Source organism: Perissodus microlepis, chromosome 5 (assembly GCF_051167445.1).
Source record: "Perissodus microlepis isolate ML-2025 ecotype Zambia chromosome 5, ASM5116744v1, whole genome shotgun sequence".
NCBI classification, from domain to species: domain Eukaryota; kingdom Metazoa; phylum Chordata; class Actinopteri; order Cichliformes; family Cichlidae; genus Perissodus; species Perissodus microlepis.
This window is the reverse complement of record NC_140465.1, coordinates 8,394,111-8,418,426: the sequence shown is the minus strand read 5'-3', so window position 1 is coordinate 8,418,426 and position 24,316 is coordinate 8,394,111. Positions and strand designations below refer to the sequence as shown.

At 41.1% G+C, this 24,316-nt stretch overlaps 1 protein-coding gene across 2 annotated transcripts; it reads left to right on the top strand.

The window, feature by feature from the left end:
• mst1rb (macrophage stimulating 1 receptor b) lies at positions 1 to 24,035 on the top strand. Of its 2 annotated transcripts, none has more exons than XM_084927602.1 (20): positions 1 to 4,484; positions 12,318 to 12,494; positions 12,580 to 12,702; positions 13,564 to 13,734; positions 13,839 to 13,999; positions 14,295 to 14,430; positions 14,522 to 14,658; positions 14,986 to 15,165; positions 15,333 to 15,432; positions 16,450 to 16,668; positions 16,766 to 16,912; positions 18,493 to 18,646; positions 18,824 to 18,913; positions 19,044 to 19,256; positions 19,355 to 19,435; positions 19,628 to 19,809; positions 19,944 to 20,053; positions 20,162 to 20,327; positions 20,479 to 20,615; positions 21,752 to 24,035. In XM_084927602.1, exons 1-20 carry the CDS (start codon positions 3,279 to 3,281, stop codon positions 21,981 to 21,983), a joined length of 4,122 nt encoding a protein of 1,373 aa, XP_084783728.1. In that variant the 5' UTR covers positions 1 to 3,278; the 3' UTR covers positions 21,984 to 24,035. The 2 variants fall into 2 exon arrangements, with proteins under 2 accessions (XP_084783728.1, XP_084783727.1); XM_084927601.1 differs by having other exon boundaries at positions 19,041 to 19,256.
• Positions 24,036 to 24,316: the final 281 nt, after the last annotated feature.

Genomic DNA, 24,316 nt, shown 5'->3' with positions numbered 1-24,316 from the left:
CAGGCAGGGCAGTGGTGGGGGGGATAAGGAGGAAACGTTTATGGCATTAAAAAGTGACAGAGGCCACCTATAGACGCTGGGCTAATTGGCTTCTGTTCGTGCTGCTGGTTTGTGTCAGTGTGGAGCTGTGAGGGGAGGAGCGAGGACACAGCTGAGGTGCAGAGGACCGATTCAAACCGGGAGTTAAAGTTAAATACGAAGCGGGCGCTTAACGAATACAGAAGGGCTTATATTTTTTTTTTAAAAAATAAAATGTTTGTGTCTTAAGCTAATCGTGTGATATTAACTCTACCCGAGGAAAAAACCCGCCATCCCCCGCGCGCTGTTTTACAGTAGGGGCAGAGCTGGCGGTGGCTGACCTGTACAGGTAAGCTTTTCATCTTTCCTTCTTTCCTTCATCAGCGTCTGCTCTGATGTTTAGATACAAAACAGAAACCAACTAGCCTTCAGAGCACAGGCAATGCTAGAAGAGGACTTTAAAAAGAATAGCTTGTGTTTATGATCCAAAGTTTGACTTACAGCACCGGCATTCTTTATATTATCTCTCACAGCACTTATAATGCAAGGAAGGGTTTCCGGTATCATCCATTTATAATTGTTTATAAAAAGCGAGCTATTTGCCATTAATATTTATTGTGGGGGTTGTGAAAGATAAACTCAGTGTTGCGTTATCTAAACTCTGGTTTTGGAATGAAAATAACATCTTTAACCTGTGGACTGGAGCCAGTATGCACTCTGTTACACTGGAGTGATTCCAAAGAAGTAAAGGCAGATTGTAACCGAATATGGAGACAAAGTAAAAGGAAAAACTTCACCAACCCAACAACAACAACAAACCCATAAATACAAGCGATCAACTGCAGAGGGCAGATGAGCACAGGGTGAAAAGAAATTATGCTGTTCTGTGTTAACATACTCATAATTGGACTGATTTCGGATCTCACATTGTTTTGTATAAAAATCACACAGTAGAATAAAGATTTTTCAAAACAAAGAAATGCAGACGCAGTTTCTCCTTAAACTGGATATTTCTAGTGAGTCTGGATTGCCTTGGAATTTATTTCCTTCTACTCAGTCAATGAGTCCTTCAGGTTCAATATGTGTTCACTATTGATTGTTCGAACAGCAGCTCAACTCTGCAAATCCCCCTGGATATCTGTGCATTGATTATTCTAAGAGAGGTCTTTGATCTTCTTCTACTCTTGATTAGGACACCGAAGTGCCAGTGAGCAAGGTGCTTTACTGGCAACTCATGCCGGTTCACTGATGAAGCCTTGATTGGCCTGAAAATAGCAAAGCGAATGGAAACTCTGTTTCAGCCGTTTGCTTTATTAACCATGAACCCGGAGAAAGTCAATCAGTGCCATTACTATGTGTACTCATGTCCCCAGACCTTAACCTCAGCTTTACAAGGAGCTGCAAATGTTAAAATGTAACAACAGCATCAGCGGGGTTCAATGAATTATTGATGCAAAGACCTGAGACTCTGAACTTTTCCATACGACTGCTTTTAGCAAAAACAAGTGCTTTGTGCTTAAAATCAGTTGGCTCACACTGCCGTTTCTGACACTGTTAAATATAATGTTCAAAATGGATTAAATTCTCTGACACGAGCCGAAGAACAGTTTTGCCCTCACCTGGTAGTTTTAAAGGCTACACAACGTCTGACGACCATCAGTCCGTGGCCATCTTTTCCCCCTGAAAGGCACGTAGTGGTTGTGACAGGAATGCATAATTGAGAGACGTGGCTTCTTGAAAACAGTCATGCCGTATGTCCAGTTAATGATCCACCCACTTATGTATGTTTACGATGAAGACAGGGCTCGGACGCTACGTAGAGCTTGGGCTGGATGAGCAATGGAAAAATGTAGATTTGCTAAATTTGGTTGGTTCATGTTGAGCAAAAGTCATTATCTTGGCTTGTTACCACCAACTCCCTTGCATAAAAGAAGATGATTCATTTGAAAAACTCTGCCTGTGATTAACCAGAGTAAACATGACCAGACAGATATGAATGGCTTATGTACAAAGCCCCAGTAAAAATAGTTAGATCCACATCTTCTACCACCACAACTCTGTGTCTGATGATCTAAACATTTCCTGTCAGTGTCTGTGGTGAGTCAGAGAAAGCTTTTATTTTTATGACCACATGTGCTTTTATTATCAGGACCAGACAAGATGGTGATGATGATTGTCACCTCGGGTCTTTTAGGGTTCCACGCAAAACATAATAAAATACTGTTATATTGATTTTCACTTTCATTAGTAGCAAATCCCATAGGAGGCATAATTTATCATGACAACATGAAACAACAGGCTACTGCTTATCATTTTATGGTCTTACAGCAGTTTTAGTAAACAGGTTTCAGACACATCTCACTTCTGTCAGCTTTTACCTCTTCATACAAACGGGATTGCGGCTCTTTGTTTGTTCAAAAGGTGGTTCTTTAAACAAAATCCATTCCTGCTAAAGGAATCTTAGATAAGAAATAGGTGATATGCATTTAAAAGCCTTGAATGAAGGTAATATAAGTACTGCTAGTTATATGCTCACTTGATTTCTTGGCCTGAGCTAGATGAGAAGATCTGTCTAATACTTATACATGTCCGCTCAGTATAATGTTGGTTCTAGAGGACATTTAGCTTAAAGCAGGAGAAAGCAGTCAAGTCAGCTAAGATCCCCTTTTCTCTTTCACATCTTTATGCAAAGCTTTCCTGGATCATCTAGCTCAGCGGTCCCCAACCTTTTTTGCGCCACGGACCGGTTTATGCCCGACATTATTTTCACGGACCGGCCTTTAAGGTGTCGCGGATAAATACAACAAAATAAAACTAGTACCGATACCGAAAAAAAGAAGATTTATTCATAACACACGTGAAAAGACCCAGGAAAACCGAGTTAACGATAAAAACGATAATAAAATAACGCTGAAAACCGATAAAAACCCTGAAACACTATACATTTCACACCTGAGCCTCAACTCTCGCGGCCCGGTACCAAACGACTCACGGCTCGGTACCGGTCCGAGGCCCGGGGGTTGGGGACCGCTGAGCTAGCTCATTAAAATGGCATCTTTGTTATTTAACTTTCAAGCTTTCAACGCTTTAGTCATTCTTGAGTTGCAGCTCATGATTTCTTATCGGTTTAATTAGTTATTTTACTCTTTTTGTTTTATCAGGTGTCACTGGGTGGTTTAAGGATGGTTTTGACTCAGCAGCAGACCTGGAGGTAGCGACACATCGCCTGTGCCTTTGGGCCCCTGGAACCCGGACTGGAGATGGTCCACTGGGCCGGACAGTGGTGGGCATGCGTCTGGTTCCAGACTGTGCTGGCCTTTGCCCTGGCCAACTGTGCGTCATTGGCCCCCAGCCCTGTCAACTTCTCTGTTGTGTACACAATGCCTTTCTTCCAAGCTGGGGGTCCCATCCAAAACATAGTCAACAACTCATTTTACCAAGAAGTGTACGTGGCCTCTAAGAATGTGATCGAAGCTGTCAACAGAAGCCTGGAGAAGGTGTGGGAGCTCCGCACTGGGCCAGTGGGGGGCTCAGAGTGTCACATATGCAATTTGTGTGAGATTGACAAGAATCACAACTTTCCAGAGGACACAGACAATCAGGTGTTGCTGTTGGATACACTCTTTATGTATTTATATTCTTGTGGAAGTTCTCAGTACGGCGTATGCTATTTCCACCAGCTGAACCCAAATGGAGAGCCACCCTCTCTTTCAAAGTGTTTGTTCAGAAAGGGCTCAAACTCTGCTGCTAACTGTCCTGACTGTGTGGCTAGCCCTCTTGGTACGAAAGTCACAATGGTGGAGGAGGGTCAGACTGTCTATTTCTTTGTCGCGGCCAGTGTTAATGACAGTGTCACTCAGCGTTACGGCAGGAAGTCTTTATCAGTTCGCCGACCACTGGCCACAGAAGATGGTTTCTTCAGTGATGTGCGTGGTCTGACTGTCCTTCCCAGCCTGCGAAAGACATACCATATTGAATATGTCTACAGCTTCTTCACTCAGGAGTTTGTGTACTTCCTTTCAGTCCAGAGAGAGAGCCCAGATCAGGAATCGTCGCCTTTTCAGACTCGTCTGGGACGTCTCCCGAGGAACGAATGGGAAATGAAGCGGTATCGCGAGTTGATCTTGGAGTGTCGCTTTGAACCAAAGCGCAGGAGGAGGAATGTAGCCAGTGAACCTTATAAGGATATTGTGTACAACGTGGTCCAAGCAGCCCATTTCGGCAAAGCAGGCAGGGAGCTGGCAGAGGAGTTAGGAGCGGAGGAGGAGGATGACATCCTGTATGGTGTTTTTGCTGTCACCGACGACAACGGAGTCACAGAGCATGACTCTGCCCTGTGCGCCTTCCCCATGGACAATGTGAACAAGGCAATTGCTGATGGGGTGGATGACTGCTGTGAGTCTGGACCTGAGCAGCTCTCTAGAGGGCTCTGCCATTTCCAACCCTGTGAGAGCTGCCCACATGAGGTGAGCGCATCAGTCTGCAAATACACAACTATGAAAATGCTACTTCTTCTTCTAAATGCTACAGGTCTGAGCTGGCAAAAGGAAAGTATGTCGCGATAAGATGAGCAGAAAATCATCTGAACTTGGATAATTTATGGACTAACAAAGGTGGCTTGATAAAAATCTTGCACATGGGTGCAGAGCTTTAAAATATGTCTCTCATCTTCATCCAGCCTTGGTGCTGAAAATGAATCCATCACAGGAAGCCAAAAATTGTTTGTCTTGTAGTGGAAGGCTCCAAAAGTGAATCAATCCCTAAAAGACTCCCATGTTAAACCCTAAATTAAAAAGCCCATTTACAGCCTGGTACCAAAAATGGTTTTGGCCAGAATTGATAGTTCCTCCTTCCATCTTTTCTATGAATATTTAACTTGAAGATGTCAGACAGTGTCCAGTCTTTGAATCATTGTGGTTTAGTGACAAATAAAACTTAGATAAATACACACTTATACCACATCTGTAAACAATGAGATTTCTGACAAAACCTTCACTAGGTTTACAAGAAAATGTTGATCAGACACAACCACACGGTGTTGTCACCAAAGCCAATGCGCCACTGACGAGGCAAATCTCCCTGGGTTTCTGGCTAGGTCACACGCATCTTATATGGAGCAGGGATTTTCCACTCAAAGGCGAGAGGTTTGCTGGATGAAGATTTGGGGTTTATTTGCAGCTTTTACATCAGACACTCGTCAATGGAGCACATTTTTTGAGATGGTTTTGAGAGATATTTACAGACAGTGCAGTTAGGAAAACAAACACTGGAAATTTCAGAACATCTGGTTGTTCTCGAATGCATCATTGCTTGGCTGTTTTGTGCACAGCTGGGATTCTCGGCATATCTGGCCAGCTTTTCCTACGTCTGGCTACTTCTGGCTTCATTACACACAGTATAAAACCAATGGGAGAGGTCTGGGTGGTATGACCATCTTTTATATACAGTCTATTGTATTCACCCTTTTTGTATGAATTTTTATGGTCATTCAGTTGAATCTATTTTCCTCTTTAGCCAGAAATGATCCTTTATTCATAATGTATCACCTCCTCTAGATGAGACACCAATGAAAAGGAAAATTTTGTGGTTTCTGTGAAGCAATATTAAGGTTTCCCTTTCAGTCATATTAGGAATGTGAGAAGCTTTTGCATCGGCAGTCAGTTGGCAGCCACTGTTAAGTCAGAGAAAACAGGGATGCAGAAAGCTTTTTGGATCGCTAACAAATATGGAAAAAGTCTTACTACACACATCATTATCCAGAAGGACCTGGATGGCAGCCAAGTGGGAGTGAGGGTCAGTTGGGACTGGAAAGGTTTGCCCCGTTCCCTTTTTGTGTGACTTTAGTCAGTGGCCTTTTCAGGCGATGTGTGTGCATTAGGAGGTCTAATTTTAAAGGTCTTAGAATATGTTGCTGCTGGTTTCTCATGGGAAAACGCCTGTTTATTCCCAGATCCCATGCATATTTCTCATATTTTTTTGTGTTAAATTATTCAGTTTTGTCTTTTGGGGTAGGTTTTGGGTAGTGGGAGCTGTGGTAAGACATCTGATACCACAGTTACTTTAAGTAAATTCCAGTTTGAGAAACTATGAGTATTCCCACAAGGACTGGTTGCTATTACTGTAATGTTGCTGTGATATTGTAAAGCTGTATAATTAGTATGATTTCAGCTGCTGGGTATCCCAGATGATGGCACTTCAGGAGAAAGTGATTTCATAAAGTTTGGCAGAACTCGAGTTATGTTGCCCCTTCCTCTGACTTTGGAGGAACACTTTTTGCTTGGAGTAATGAAGTGTTCTTGTAATGGATCTTCTGTTGTTACTTTTGGCTGCTGGTCTGAATATTGAGTAACGTGACAGCGGGACTGTCCAATAGACTGAAACCTTGGTTCTTCCACTTCACAGCAGACCAACATATGCCAAAACTGCTGCCAAAACATCATCTGTGGCTTGCAAAAGTATTCGGCCCCCGTGAACTTTTCCATATTTTGTCACATTACAGCCACAAACATGAATCAATGTTATTGGAATTCCACGTGAAAGACCAATACAAAGTGGTGTACACGTGAGAAGTGGAATGAAAATCATACATGATTCCAAACATTTTTTGCAAATAAATAACTGCAAAGTGGGGTGTGTGTAATTATTCAGCCCCCTGAGTCAATACTTTGTAGAACCACCCTTTGCTGCAATTACGGCTGCCAGTCTTTTAGGGTATGTCTCTACCAGCTTTGCACATCTAGAGACTGAAATTCTTGCCCATTCTTCTTTGCAAAACAGCTCCAGCTCAGATTAGATGGACAGCGTTCGTGAACAGCAGTTTTCAGATCTTGCCACAGATTCTTGATTGGATTTAGATCTGGACTTTGACTGGGCCATTCTAACACATGGATATGTTTTGTTTTAAACCATTCCATTGTTGCCCTGGCTTCATGTGTAGGGTCGTTGTCCTGCTGGAAGGTGAACCTCCGCCCCAGTCTCAAGTCTTTTGCAGACTCCAAGAGGTTTTCTTCCAAGATTGCCCTGTATTTGGCTCTATCTTCCCATCAACTCTGACCAGCTTCCCTGTCCCTGCTGAAGAGAAGCACCCCCAGAGCATGATGCTGCCACCACCATATTTGACAGTGGGGATGGTGTGTTCAGAGTGATGTGCAGTGTTAGTTTTCTGCCACATATAGCGTTTTGCATTTTGCCCAAAAAGTTCCATTTTGGTCTCATCTGACCAGAGCACCTTCTTCCACATGTTTGCTGTGTCCCCCACATGGCTTGTGGCAAACTGCAAACTGGACTTCTTCTGGTTTTCTGTTAACAATGGCTTTCTTCTTGCCACTCTTCCATAAAGGCCAACTTTGTGCAGTGCACGACTAATAGTTGTCCTATGGACAGATTCCCCCACCTGAGCTGTAGATCTCTGCAGGTAGTCCAGAGTCACCATGGGCCTCTTGGCTGCATTTCTGATCAGCGCTCTCCTTGTTCGGCCTGTGAGTTTAGGTGGACGGCCTTGTCTTGGTAGGTTTACACTTGTGCCATACTCCTTCCATTTCTGAATGATGGCTTGAACAGTGCTCCGTGGGATGTTCAAGGCTTGGGAAATCTTTTTGTAGCCTAAGCCTGCTTTAAATTTCTCAATAACTTTATCCCTGACCTTTCTGGTGTGTTCTTTGGACTTCATGGTATTGCTGCTTCCAATATTCACTTAGACAACCTCTGAGGCCGTCACAGAGCAGCTGTATTTGTACTGACATTAGATTACACACAGGTGCACTCTGGTCGTGTCCAAATTCATGGGCTGCATCCTCCCGAGGACCCGGCCTTCGCGGTCTACGTGGGCCGGGTCCTCAGAAGGTCGGGTAGGCCGGAAGTAAACGGCTGGGGAAATTGGACGGTCTAGCCTTCTGATTAGCATCACCGCTGTCTCGGTGGAGTTTAATAAACTCGGCCGTCTGCTCCTTGCTATCTAAAATATAACAGGACACTGGCGTAAATTCTCGACCGTCTCATACTTCTGTTTAATCAGTTTTCTGTTTGACGTTTAGTCAGCTGTGTAAAAACCAAGGAGGAACCCACCCGGGGGATTAATAAAGTTTTATTTTATCTAATCTAATCTAATAACTTTAATCTCAGCCAAACCGATTTACTCACGAATGAACAAAACACAGAAAAAAGCCCAACAATAACATTTTTAGGTTGTCTAAGTGACTTATATATTACGTTTAACCCGAGTAGCGAAAGTCCGCGGTGATCTGAAAATTATGTGCCGGGAGTTGTGCCGTTCTCGGCGCCTTCAGTGACCCTCAAGCTCTCGGCTAGCTATCGAGCTGGTGGGTAGCAGACGTCTCCGAAAACGTCGAAGCACTTTTGCAAATATGCGATATCTTGATAAACCGAGCAGATATTTGATGTTTACACAGCTACTTTCTCGCCTGAAAATATGTTAAAAGTTTATTTTGTGACCCAGAAAGATTAGTATGAGTAATTTTAAAACTTAGGAGCGGCCGCCATTGTTGGAAACTGGAGTTTGGCTGGGCCACGCTATGAATTCTGGGATATGGTAGGCCACGAAGGACACACCCGACCCATCCTTCGAATTCGGGGAAAAGGAGGACGCATTTGTCGGCTGCATTCGGAGGAGTCTATGAATTTGGACAGCCTTCGGCGCGTCGCTGTGACGTAATCGGTCTACAAATGTGGCCTCAGGAGGATGCAGCCCATGAATTTGGACACGACATCTATCTAGTCATTGGCACTCATCAGGCAATGTCTATGGGCAACTGACTGCACTCAGACCAAAGGGGGCTGAATAATTACGCACATCTCACTTTTCAGTTATTTATTTGTAAAAAATGTTTGGAATCATGTATGATTTTCGTTCCACTTCTCACGTGTACACCACTTTGTATCGGTCTTTCACGTGGAAATCCAATAAAACTGATTCATGTTTGTGGCTGTAATGTGACAAAATGTGGGAAAGTTCAAGGGGGCCGAATACTTTTGCAAGCCACTGTACATACCACGCTTTTTGGCTTGTTACTACGTCACTGAATTATTAAGCTATTTCTGTGATGACAAATGCACTATTGTTTTAGACTTAAAATGTTTGATAATACTCTGGCTTACAGTTTTAATTTTTACAGCTTTTCAGTTTAATTAGTTTTATATTTGTATTTATGATTTGTATTTAGAGTAGCTGTAATGGAGAGTTAGGCTTTAGGAAAGCAATTCATACCCACTGTTTTATACTCCTCTGGGATTAGGAGGTGGATGACTTCAGTCAATAGCAGTGCTGTTTTTGTTTTTTTCTTAAGCTCTAAGGTCATACAGTCCACATATTTTTAGACACTGACTCATTTTTAGTTTATCTGTATATCACAACATAATTGAGATATAGTTATATGATTAATATGGTCTGATCTAAGCAGCTGAACAAGTATATTGGATTAACCACAGAGAAATTACTGCCATTTTTTGCACTGGTACTTATTAGCATGTTCTCAAATGTAACTTAAGGGTGGGATTTGAATGTGAACAAATTTAATCTTCAAGGCAAAGATATTTCACTTGTTTCATCAAGTGAAACAAGTCATTTTTAGGATTCAAAAACAAACCAAATCTGTCAGAGAGATAGCAGGAAAGAAAACTGTGGCACATGTGGTGAAAAAAATAACACATAAAAAGGACCGTACCGAAGACAAAAGGTTTACCGAAGACATTAGAGGTGGATCGCTGCAGAATCCTTTCTAAGGTAAAGAAAAACCTGTTCACAATATTCAAGTTAGGACAACTCCAGGAGGTAAGCATATCATTATCAGAGGTTCACCACAGGGTTTAAACCAGTGATCTGTCTCAGAGTGGCCAGATCAGATTTTAACACATTCCTAAAAACAGCACGTATCTCCTGGAAAAGCAGGTTTTGGACAGATGAAACTTGGATCAATGTATATCAGTGATGAGAAAAAAAAAACAGAGGAAATGTGACACAAAGACATATATGGCTTCCAGTGGCACTAGGCCACTAATGTCAGCCTTCAGTTAACTGGAGGAGACTTCACACTACGATTGGACATTGACTAGAAAAATATGGCAAATTCAAGCCTGTTTGTAAACACGACAGCTTGGAAGGTTTTAAATAAATTCCATTAAAGCTTTGCAGGGGTGCAGAGTGGGCTCATGTTAACAATCCATAAAAATTTCCTACATTCACATTCAGTTCAAAAAAAGCGCCCCTCCGACAGCCAAACCCATCTGTTCTCTGATTGGATTGTTACATTTGTGATTGACATGACATTGACCAATCAGATGAAAGGAAGAAAAATAGGGTCAAAATTCGTACTTGTAACTTGCAGGGTTTTTTTTGGCTAAGTCCACACACAAATCTTTTTTACGCACACACAAATCTTTTTTACACACACAAATTCTTTTTACACATACAAATCTTTTTTACACACACACAAATCTTTTTACACATACAAAACTGATTTACAAGTACAAAATATTTATGACCACATTTTGAGCCTATATTTCTGAATCCAAACACACTCCGCTCACTCGCTCCTCTCGTATTTGTTTTCTACACACTCACTCTTACTCCATTCCACGCCACACCACCAGGGAAACAGATCGGGGGTACGGACAAGTCCGAGAACCTAAGCACAAGAGAACTGCGGTTAGCATAAACCCAGTAGTCACACGAGAAACAGGGTTTATCGGGGCTGTACTGACGAGAGTAACTCAACAAAGACACAGAGATCATGACAAAAATTTATCTTACTAAAAATAAAATGCATGCCACACGTGCTCTACACCCAAAAGGTGTCATTAAAATTAAGTCAAGTATATTAAAATGGGTTTTAACAGGACCGACTTTGCACTTGTTTTTACTGCACTACAAACTTGGCCAGGTCTCCCTTGAAAAAGAGGTTTTTAATCTCAATTCGATCTTCCTGGTTAAATAAAGGTTAAATAAAAAATACAAATAAAAAAAAACTTTTTAAAGTATATTTAAAAAGAACAAAGAAAACAAAATGAATATTCACGAAAGACAATACTATTCCATTACAAGTAAATGCTGCTCAGTGAGCTGCCTTGGTGGAGGTTTGTGTTCTCATAGTGCTTCTTGTTCCTTGGTAGAATACTCCCTTAAATCAAACAGTGACGCTCCCTGCTCTGTATCTACAGCTCCAGGGCAATCCTCCTGTCAGTAATGCAAGGCATAAACATCTATCAAAGGCCTTTAGATTATTAAATAATCATATTATCACAACCGATTCACCTCGGGCTTCTGGTGTGCCAGATACTTTGTTTCTCTTTGTCACCCCGGTGACGAGCTCAACTTATCTCACAAGAAAGCAGCTCAGTCTGTCAAACCACAACTGTACATTTTCCAGAGATCAAATATTACAATCTAATAATATGGAACTGCTCAAGGCATGTAAAACAAACTCTATGCTCCCATGCGGTCGGACAGCTAATAAATCTTTAACATACTACAATGGCTGTGTTCTTGTTTATATCAAAAAGCCTTTATGTGTGATTGATGGTGTAGATTTGATTACATTTCCCATTAAACAGTGACTTTAACAGATTTGTCCAAATGCAAGCCCCCCTTAATAGTTTATTCTCAAGGACCAACCTCATCACACAGCATACAGCAGATCAGACATTCTCAGACTCTGCTCAGTTGTCATAAAGAATCAGAATCGAAATACTTTATTAATCCCAGAGGAAGTTATGTGGTCAAAGTTGCCCCAAGACAGTAAGAACAGTAACGAACAAGTTAAAGTACCCCTCTTATCATACTGACTTTGTTATTTCTCTATAGAGGATGTGCAGATATTAAGGGTATACAATTACTGCAGTGTGCACTTGTGTTTTTAGATCAAGGAATTGTACAGAGAGATGGATTTGTTTCATGATGCCTTTTAAGTTAAACATATCCCTGCAAATACAGTAATTTGAGTTAGAAAATATACCTCAGGGTATACTTACTAAACTTCTTCTACAGTTAAACCTAAATGACTGCTGATCTGCTGCTGAACACAATGTAATATGATATATCAAGAATAAGTGATCATTTTAATGCTCAGTATAAACTATTTTTTATGTCTATAGCCTGAAACACATTGACAGCACAACACTGCACAAGATCATACTCTCTTTTTCCAGCATAAAGGACAAACAACCTGTTGATACCTTGTTGCCACATATTGTGTAATACTGCTTCGCTGCAGCTTGCACTTGAACTGCTTTTTCTCTCACCGTTTCCTGTTGTCTGTGCCCTCTGCTGTCTACGACCTTTGTACTAGAGCATGGAGAACAATGCCACATGCAGAGACCATCCTACCATGGTGTCAAAGCCCTACTACAGAGTGGACCTGTTCAACAGGAAGATGACAAACGTCCTGCTCACATCTCTCCTGGTCACAACTATAGAGAACAAGACCGTGGCCCACATTGGTACCTCGACCGGACGCCTGCTTCAGGTATAGCATAATTTATCATCTTTAGCATTTGTCTTTATTTACTTGCTCCTCTACTAATGATCAACCCTTCATTTTGTGTTGGCAGCTTGTGCTGACAAGATCCAGCCCTGTTATCTTTGCCAATTACTCCTTGGTAGAAAACCAGAGGGTCTCCTCCATTGCTGCTGTGCATTCTTCAGAATATCTTCTCTTTGTGGTTGGAGACAAGGTACAGCTGCAGTCCCTGCACAGTATACCAATCTTATACCAGTCCAAGCTTAGCAGGCTCTGTGGGTAAATCGTGCTCTCACTATTGAAAGACACGGAGATCTGGTCACATTACAGTTACAAAAGAGCTGGGTAATTTTAGCAGTCTTTTTGTGACAATCTAGAGCACCTGCCCGGGTGTTCTCTTGCCTTAGGGCCAGCGAATGTCTTTCACTTTTAAAACGGTGTCACCCTTGTGACCATGAGAATCAATTAGTGGGTAATTAGAAAATTGAAGAACTTAAAATGACTGTCAGAGCCTTAAACCGAATCATTAAATCAAACTGGTCATGTGACCTTAGAAAATGAAGCTCCTCTGAACATGTTTGTAATATTTTAATGACGCTAGATAAGAGACCTCTTAAACAGACTATTGCTGAATGAGAACAAGTATCAGCTTACACGTCTCTCTCCATGAACAGGATCAGTTATTAAGGAGCAAATAAAATGATTCTACAGTAGTTTTATGAAACAAGCAGTGTCCAAAGTGCCAGTGTAAAAACTGAAGATTAAACATTATTTTATGCACACCTATTTCATTTACATTATCACATATATCCTGCATTTAAGATTTTTACATGTGTCCTGCTAACACTATGAAAGGGATGATCTACTCAGGTATTTAAATACAAGAAACAAGGTATAATGCAGACAAACATGTCAGGCAGAATACTTTTCATATTTAATGTGAGAAATCAATATTTGGTTTTGAAAAGAACATTTCTTATGCTGCTTATAGGCTTCATTATATGAAAAATAAAATGAAGAGTTTTTTCCCCCAACAATAAGTGTGTGAGATGAAAACGGTTATTCTCTGTTTTAGATGATCCAGGTGCCCCAAAGAGGACCAGGCTGTCAACACTTCCTGACTTGTGCCATGTGCCTGACTGCCCCAAAATTCATGGGCTGCGGCTGGTGCTCTGGAGTGTGCTCGTGGGAGAGCGAGTGCCACAATCGCTGGAGAAACGAGTCCTGCCCACCTGGGATCTCCGGAGTGAGATTTAGTCTAATAATCCACAATCTCTGAATCTGAAATCTACAACTTATGACAGCATTCATTTTCAATGGTGAACTATACATTGTCTTTTATTAACACAGTTCTTTCCACGGACTGCTCCCCCTGATGGTCAAACAGAGCTAACGCTGACTGGGTGGGAGTTCCAGTCGCCTTTGAGACCTGCTATCACCTCCAGAACCCACCAGATCCGACTGGGACAGACGTCCTGCACTGTGATTCCAGCCAAAAGCAACAACACGCAGTGAGTAACTTTGCAAGGCTTGTTTTGGTTCCAAGAACAAGGTTTTTGTGTTATAATCATTATCAGCAAATCCATCAGTAGTTTTTTTTTTAATATCTTTGCTGCACCGTGATGTGCCCTATTTATATTAATGCTTGCTCATTATTCTATAACGGTCTTTGGAAACAGCAAAGATAAGTCACCGAAGGTAATTTTGTCTCCTGTTGTAGTCAGACAGTTTTAATTCACCATGAAATTAAATTGTTAGTAGTTTTGTTGGACATGTCTAATGCAAGTGTTTTCTTCTGATACTCAGCTTGGTGTGTAAGATTCGCTCTGGGGCCACTGAGCTGTTCAAACCAGTCAACATTACAGTGGAAGTGCATGAGGGCAAAGTGGAGGGACGCTACTCTATTGAAGGGAAGGCAGAAATGCCAGGATTCACGTTTGTGGTAACCTTTGTTAATATCTTGCAATTCTTTTGTCCTTGTCTATGAAGAGGGTTTGCTTTACCACAATATCAAAATAAACTGACTTCTCCAGGTTCCCAACATCACAGAAATCCAGCCCAACTATGGTCCTCGTGTTGGGGGCACACTCATCACAGTGAGTGGGCCTCACTTGGACGCTGGAAAGACCCGGAGAGTCACTCTTAACGATGTGGCCTGCGACATAAAAAGGTACAAATACAAAAACTTACGTGCTTTGTAGCACAATCACAGTTTCTCAAGTGTTTGTCTTAGAGCTTGTAAAGTTGTCTTGGTTTTCAGAGGTTAAGACAATGACAGTGTCGTTACTGGCATGATGTTTTAAGCAAACATGTTCAGGCTTGTTTGGAAAAGAATGTGGAAAAGTACTGGCTAAGTGTTAAAAGACTCACAAGTGAACTATTTTTTGCTCCAGTTCTTGATGATAACACAAATATATTTTAGAGCATGAAGCCTTTCGATTTGCTCCAGTTTGTCTGTTGTGACGTGTCACTCACACATAGCTTTGTCTCTCTGCAGGGTCACAGCGCCTAAAGGCAACGTGTCTTCCATCATTTGTTTGTCCAAAGAAATCTCAGAGGTGAGAGATGTTCCTCTGAGTGTGTTCATTGACAAGTCTCCTGTTCTCACAACAAAGGTGTTTTACTACAAGGAAAACCCAAAGATAACAGACGTCCGGCCTGACTGTAGCTTTGACAGGTAATGCCACAGAGACCTCAGCACAAAAACAGCTGCTGTGTGTACATACTTTGAGGGCATGATCAGAACATTTTGCATTTGCACTTCACTTTTGTGTATTATTAATTTTTATGAAATGGCAGATTCATTAAAAAAATGGAATTTAAACGTCTGTCTTTTTGTTGCAGAGGTTCAAAGATTGTCATTGAAGGGGAGAACCTGGACTCTGTATACCGCACCATCATCCGCTTTAAACCCAATGAGAGCCACCTGAAATCTGTGTCAACGGTACAGTTCCATTATCGATCATTGTAAATATACAGTGCTCAAAAAAAATTAACAACAGGTGCACCAATGAGGCAACATTCAAAACGGGAATGGTTTTACAGCTGGAGGCCACTGATATTTTTCCCTTCTCATGTTTTCTTACTGTTTTTTTTTTAACTCGTTTTCCATTTGGGTAGGCTCAGTGTCACTACTAGTAGAATGAGGTGATCCCTGCACCTTACAGAGGTTGCCCAGGTAGTCCAACTCCTACAGGATGGCACATACATTTTCTGTACTTCCCACCATAGTAGGAAGTACAGCATATGTATGGAGGAGATTCCAGGACCCAGACAGTTTCTCTAGAAGACTTGGACAGGGCCTTAACCAATCAGCAGGACAGGTGTCTACTCCTTTGTGCAAGGAGGAACAGGATGAGATCTGCCAAAACTACAAAAGGACCTCCAGCAGGACACTGGTGTTCAGAAACAGACTGACGAGGCCCGACATCCTCAGTGTGCTCTGTGCTCACTGCCTGACACTGCTGAATTGCGGCACCATGAGCACATGGGAACATGTAACCAACATGAAAGGGTCTGGAGAAAGTAATCCTGCCTGCAACATAGTTTAGCATCCTGGTATTCCACAACATTGTCAGGCACGCGTAAAAGCATGTGGGGGCCACGCAAACAACTGAGGAACATTTTGAGTTGCTGCAATGAAATTTCTTTTGCAAAAAGGACTATTCTGCTGCATCATTTTTTCAGGGTGTCTTTGAAACCAACTCTCTGTATTTTAACTCTGATAATTTTTATGCCCACAAAATGCTGCGACATCTTTTCATTCCTAACACATTACCCAGTCCGTGTCATTATAAATATCCAACGTGATTTTTCTCCCTTTGAGATCCGATATGTTTTTATTTTTTTTTTTGAGCAGTGTATTAAATTATAGAGTTTCTCTATTGCTTCTCTGGGTGATGTGCTTATATTTTACTGTATAGAACAAGCATTAAAATATTATTACACTGTTTTGTTTCAGGAGTGCCTCGGCAAGTCTTTACCCACACGGATGGAATGCATGACCCCTGTTTTCCACAGGGATGAAACTGTGGAAGGATCGCTATCTTTTGATATGGATGGAGCATCAAGCCTGTGGAGCAAAGAGTTCTCCTATCACCCCTACGGCGAGCCCATACCTTTTGAAACAGAAGGACATGTTCTAAATTTGTACCCTGGGTTTGATGAGGTGTCACTCCATGTAAGCTGTTGTGTTACTTCATTCTTACTTAAATCAATTCGAATGTGTGGAATTTATTGGAAATTTTAAATATCACACGTTTCGATCCTGTTCTTAGCACCAAAAGCTGAACCTGGTGAGCTCCTGCATGACCATCATTATGACGGTGGCAGGTGTTGATTGTGGTGCTAAAGTCCTGGATAATGAGATAACCTGCAGGATCCCCAAAAACATGACCATTCCTAGTGAGGGACTACCAGTGAAGGTCGGTCAGCTGGTTATAAATTGATTAACTTGATTCAATATGGAACTTGGGGTCCTAGGTTTTACTGTCTGTGCCACTGATTAGTAACCATTACTGTACATCACTAAGTTGTCTGTCCTGTCTCGTGTACCTGAAAGAAAGCTCTTAGTTTTTTTCTTATAAGAATATGTTCATGAGTGCTAATTACTCACATGAAAGTTTACAAGATAGGATAGACAAGTAACTGTTGGATAAATTCAATATTTTTTATATGAACACAGATCCCATCTCCACCATACTGATTCTGGCAACTATGGGTTCTGACCCCATATCTATATAAAAGACCAGTTTCTGTGCTTTTTTTGACATTCAAATGAAAGAAATTACAAAAATTAACAACATGGAATAATGAGTTGTGATATTTCATGATTCCCTGAACATGCTAAATTTGCTAGTTCAGAATAAGCTAACCCTATTTTTAGCTTACTAAATATTAAGTGACTGTCAAGACACCAAAATAAGCTAGTTTTAGCTTATTAGCATTTAACCTAAGTTTAATATTAAAATAATATGTTGACTGATATTACTGATATACTGATATTACTTATCTTTCTGTAAGTAGGCAATGGATTGGAATGTCAGCATTTTAAATTTGCACTAATGTGTCGTATACAGTGTTGGGGTCAATGCTAAACAAAAACTCATGCATCACACATTACTCACTTCTTTTCTTAAAACTAATGCAGTACGTGATTTAATTACTCCGCGTGGAAAGTAATTTCTTACACTACTCGTTACTTTCATGTAACATGACCTAAAATGCATTGCCACATAAATACCGGTTAACAGTGTTAACCTTCGGCTGCATTCCACACGCTGACACAAATCAGTACTTTAATGACGACATACACGATGGCTTTCTTTTTTAAGCATGAACAAAGAGCACTACACAAAGCAAGGCAAGTTAAAAGTGATCATCGGAGTGATTCTCCTGCAGAAACACGTGCAGGTATAAAAGACAAGTTACAATGCTACATGTCTGAATGCTCATCACAGCTACTGTTACCTGCAGAAGGCTTTGGCTGCTGGGTTGTATGCACTCAATATTGATGTCACTTAGGGGTCTTTGATACCTTTGTGTTAGCATGCTGTGAGTGCAGATGCTTGTACTGAGCTGATGTAGCGTTAGCAGTATTTGTGTCAGCAGCTGTTTCTGTCTTGGATGCACTTTGACTCTTAAAAATAAAAGTAGCGTCCATATCTCCAAGTAGCGTCCTCCTCCTTGCTGTCCACCAGGCGTGCAGATACTCTTTAATGTACAAACAGAATATTATAGAAAATTATGGATCTATTAGAGATGCATGCTGTTTGTTTAAAGTGTTGAGCCATCCACCATAAAATCAACATTTAACATACAAATTAATATTATTATTAATTATTATTATTATTTATTTTTTTTACAGCTGAGCTCATACAAAATTTGATTTTTACTAACTAACATTGGTTTGAGCATATGTGGCAAAAACTTTTACATAAATGAATGGTTTACTCCAGAGCTACAGAAATACTAAACTTGTGATTTATGGACTTTATTTTCTTAGATCTCCATCAACGGACAGGTTCACAACGTTGGCATAGTGGTGAGGGTCAGCAACCATTACATGGTGGGGATCGTTTTGGGGATCCTGGCAGCTCTGGTTGCCGGGGCGGTGCTGGCCTTTGTTGTCATGAAACACTTAAGGAAGAAGAAGAAAGGTTAGCGCCGCTTTCATGTGTGGACCTTGACGAGTCATGTTTATACAACTGCTAGCGGGTGTCAGTGTGATGAATTACTAAAGTCTTTCAAGTAGAACATCTCAGGTTTTGTATAGGATGTAAATGTGTTCCGCTGTTAGGGTTGATGATTGAACACTATTGTGAAATGTTTTTCAGCCTCCATGGTAGAGTCACGTTTAACCCACAGCGCCAACCGCTGTGGTACAAATAATGTGGAGATGTCACCTGTTGGAGACTACAGAAGAGGTGGCTATCTAAGCACATATATAATATTCTTTACTCTAATTATTGCTGATTTTCTTTTGACAAAGACACCTTCATAAACTTAATAACTTCATGCCTCTCTTTTTCTTTCTCTGTGAACTTTTACTAGTAGTATCGCTAAGTCCTCCCACCCCCTTGGTGGGGCCGGTAGCATTCCCCAGCCTGACCTATGCTGGAGGTCGCATAGATCCGACCCTCACTCCCCTCCTTCCTACAGAAAAGATCCCTATCACCAGTTTTAGGCCAGAGCTGCTGGAAGAGGTGAAAGATGTTCTTATTCCTGCCGAGATGCTTGTTGTCCAGAAACATCGGATTATCGGAAAAGGTAAGGACTTGTGCACGTGAAAAAACTTGCTATGGAACCCAAGCATTATATAATATTTTGAAGCAACTCTGTAATTATGTCTCTCATTTTTGTTGCAGGTCATTTTGGAACCGTCTATCATGGCTACTTCACAGACTCCAACAACAGAGAAATCCACTGTGCTGTCAAGTCTTTGAATAGTTGAGTAATTTCTGCTTCTTGAGGTTTGATTTATATGTTTTACGAAAGAACCCGAGTGTCTCTGCTGTGGAACAAAGTGCTAAGAGTATCTGTGATGTCCTATGAGTACCTTTCAGAAGAGGTTCTCTCTGTAATTCCACTGTCTTCTCAGAGGCCATCAGAAAAGAGTCTTTACATGTGTGTGTCATCAGGAATAACAGATGTGGAAGAGGTGGAGCAGTTTCTGAAGGAAGGCATCATAATGAAGGGCTTCCATCACAGCAACGTGCTTTCTCTGTTGGGCATCCTCCTGCCACAGGAAGGGCTCCCTCTTGTGGTTCTGCCATACATGAAACACGGGGACTTGCGGCATTTCATACGCTGCGAGAAGAGGGTGTGATAACTATATTAAAATATTGGAAATTTATTACCTCGTTTATGAGGAACCATCTGTTAAATACCTAATGAACTATCATTTCCTTTTGTTTAATGAGGTGTGTCTTGTTGTGTGTTCATGGATTTCTTTAGAACCCTACTGTAAAGGATCTGATTGGCTTTGGGCTGCAAGTTGCCAAGGGGATGGAGTATTTGGCCCAGAAGAAGTTTGTGCACAGAGATCTCGCTGCACGCAACTGCATGTGAGTTTCCAAGACATGCAGAGAATTTAGCAAATGTTTCAGTGTCTCTGTTAGACTTAAAGCATTTGGTTTCGAGAGAATCCTTCAGTTGGCCTTTCCTTTCTTCAGGCTGGATGAGTCGTACACGGTGAAGGTGGCGGACTTTGGCATGGCCAGAGATGTTTTCGATAAGGAATATTACAGTGTTCAGGACCACAGGAAGGCTAAACTGCCTGTCAAGTGGATGGCCATCGAGAGTCTGCAAACACAAAAATTTACCTCCAAGTCGGACGTGGTACGCATATAAAGATTTACTGCAGTAAAGTTGCATTTAAAATGTATTTTATTTGATTTCCATTACACTGTTTGCATTAAAACGTTGTATTTGAGTGTTTTATGCACATTTGCTGATACTTGATGTATATTTTTTGTGTCTTTGGATACAGTGGTCCTTTGGTGTTCTGATGTGGGAAATGCTGACCAGAGGAGCCAGCCCCTACCCAGAGGTGGACCCATACGATATAACGCACTATTTACTGAAGGGCAGGAGGCTTCCTCAGCCACAGTACTGCCCTGACCCTTTGTAAGTAGTAAGAATGAAGTCGTTTTATGGCCCAAAATTTCAGATTCACTCCAAAAGTTATTGCAAAAATACACTGTTGTATATGTGTAAGTGTTAATGTGGATCCTACCAATGCTTAAGTAGTTCTGGTACAAATTAACAGCTGCAGGGTAAAAGAGAACAAAAAAAAATCATGACTCAAAGTCCAGATAATAATGACAAGATGTTCAAGTGGAGTGATACCTGTAAATTCTCTACTACTTTGTATTTTAACATGGTTATGCAACCCTGTCTTGGAGTTAATGTTTATGTGTTTCGCACTCACGCAGACCCCCCCACACACACACTCTAGTGTGACCGTACTTTTGCCTTTTAATGATAAACTGCTTAGGTGGCGATCTCTTGCTCAACAACTAAAGAGTAACCATGCATGCCCCGTGTCCACTGAGGCCTGGCAACACATTCAACATGGTCTGAGGACTCATGGAAGGGACCTGGACCACCTAGATCAGAGCAAATCAGAGGAACAATACTTTTTAATTATATAATCACTTTCTTGGTGGTCCATTCACTTTAAGAAGCTAAATTCTGGGAATGGTGAAACAAACCTAACCTGGCTTGACCCAAATGTAACAAAATTTACATGTCATTAATGAAATATTTTCAAAATATTCTTTGCCAGCTTGAACCATGAACCTCTTGGGATCTCATCTGGTTGCCTATGTGAGCTTCCTAGGCGCTGGATTGTCTTACAGCTGTACACAGCCTGGCAAGCTGTTTCACTCGCTCTAGTCTTTGTGCTAATGAGCTGCCGGGTACAGATATATGCTTAGTGTTCAGACACAGGAGAGCTATCCGTCTCATTATCCAACTCTCAGCATACAAATCTATGCCATCTTCTCAAATTGTTGTGCTTCACGGCCCTGTAAACCCAGGTTCAATAAAACGAGTGTATGACACGCATGCCAATCAAAATCGTTCCTACATGCCATGTTGTCATCAGGAGAGGATTAACCAGCTGCAGCTATTAACACATACACAGTGTTTCTGTGTGAGTCTGCTGTAAGTCTGAAAATTTTCAGGGCCTGGTAAAATTTACGTGAAAATGTCTAATTCCTTATACAGTATTTTAATTGTGCCTGTATTTTTTTCCCCAGGTATAGCATTATGCTCCAGTGCTGGGACCCGGATCCAGAGTTGAGGCCCAGCTTTGCTACACTGGTGTCAGCTGTCTCCACCATACTGTCTGGCCTGGAAGGAGAGCACTACATCAGTCTGAATGTCACCTACGTCAACCTTGACCAGCCTCATCCCTATCCTGCCCTGACTGAATCCGCTGATGAGTATGACTCCACAGACGTTGAAGACTCGGGCTCAATGTCTTCTTGATTCACCTCCCCCTACTTACCCCCTACTTTAAACTGGTTCTGGTGCTAATAGCAGGCGCACAAAAAAGGAAAAAAACAAACTTCCGTCTCATCACACCAGTGTCTTTTACCTCAGTGGATTTGAATCAGAATGGAAAAAGTGAGAAGGCCCATCTGTGGGCTTTAGGTTTGTGAACCAAAGGAAAAAGAAAGACAGAGATAGCAAGATATTCTTCATCGTAGTGCGTTAGGTAAGTAAAAAGTACCTTCAAATTACGAACACCTACAGAAGTGCAGGCACTACAGCTCACAGATGCTGGGCGCTGAAGAAGAAAAGTGTGCTTTTTGGTGAGCGAGGCATTGATGAGAGGGGAGCTCAAGTGCTTATTTCTGACAGTGGATTAAGGGGCTGGTACTGCATTAGTTCTGGATTGGTGCTGCGCAGAGCTTTTGCAGATGCACATTTTCTTCCTGTGTGTCACCACATGAGTGCAAAAACATTTGGAACAACTCATGTAGGCTATTCTCATTCATGTTTGCGTTAATCCTTTAGTTTTAATGGAGATTTAACAGTGGAGAAGGAAAAGTCCAGTTTTGTTTTCCTTTGTGTTTTCCTTCCAGTTGAAGGCAGCATTTCAAACACTCAGCATCTGACATATCCTATTAATTTGTTTGGGAACTGCATGCAAGTAGACTCTACATTGGTTGAATTCCTGTAATTCTCTGCAGCACTTTCGGAAATAAAATACAGTACTGGAAATGTCAAATGGGATAAAAATAGCATAATTGTCACACCTGATCTAATGTATTCAAGAAGAAAAGAGTAAAACTACCCAGAGTAATACCTTGGATTTCATATCTGAGAACTCTGCTGATAGGCTCTTAAACCTGGGCCTCCACAAATGGATCCAAATAATAAAGCATACTTCATCATGTTAGATACCACCGGTAAAATTCAAACCTTAAAACTGCTTTATCTTAAGTTTATTTATTGGCTATTTCCAATAAATAAACTGGTAACCGATAATATGTTAGACTGTAGTAACCAGCTATTAACCAGCTAGTTTTGTCGTACTAGCTGGTTAGTAAACCAAAGAAACAAAGTGTTTTTATTATAATACAGTCATCAAAAAAACAAAGTACACTCTTTTTGGATTCTACAGTTTTACATATCAGGACATAATAAAAATAATCTGGTCTTCAGCTGGTCCTGAAATTAAATAAATCCAGTCGCAGATTAAGTATAAAACATGACATATTATCTCATGTCTTTATTTATTTAACAAAATTAAGCCAAAATGCAGAAGCAGTTGGTGAAAAACTAAGTACACCCTGACTATTTCCATAGAAATTTAGAGGGTAAACAGCAGCCAGGTGCTGTTAAATAAAAGCACTTTATTAACTGATCATTAGCGAGTGTGAGCACCTCAATAAAACTAAAGTTTTGGCAATATGCCGGTCTCGCGCATTCAGGCGTTTGTTACCCCAATGCGAAAGAAAGATGTTGATGTCCATCAGTCTGGGAAGGGTTATAAGATTATTATAAGATAAATATAATTCTATAGCGAAAAGCATTTAAGACAGCTGCCAATCAGCCCAGGAGTGGATGTCCCAGCAAATTCACCCCGATTGTAAAGTTGAAAGCTACATCTCTACAGGCCTCAGTTATCATGTTAAATATTAAAGTTCATGTCAGTACATTTAGAAAAAGAAGGACCGAGTGTGGCTTGTTTAAGGGTTGCCAAGAGAAAAGCTCCTATCTCTAAACAGAGCATGACAGCGTGGCTTAGGTTTGCAAAGTTGTATCTGAACAAACCACAAGACTTCTGGAACAAAGTCCTTTAGATTTAGATTTAGATGAGACAAAGTGGACATGTGTGGCCATGATGCATTGCAGCATGTTTGACAAACACCAAACGCAGCATATCAGCACAAACACGTCATACCAACTGTCAAGCACAGTGGTGGAAGGGTGATGATTTGTTTTTTATTTTTTATTCACTGCTTACTGTTCTAATGTTGGACAGTCGAATCGATTTGCCTATTGTGGGCTGAATAAAGTTTTGTGAATTGATTCAGATTCAGATTTGGGTTTGTTTTACAGTCACTGGACGTGGACACCTTGGAGTCATTGAGGTGAATACAAACTCCTCTGTAGACCAAAGTATTGTAGAGTCAAATGTGAGGTCATCTGTGTGAGAGCTAAAGCTTGGCCCAAACTGGTTCATGCAGCAAATCTGCAACAGAATGTGTGAAAAAGAAAAGAATCATTGAGGTGTTCGAGTCCAGACTTCTGATTGTAATGTTATGGTGGTGACTAAAGAGAGGTGTGCATGAATGAATGAACTAAAGTAG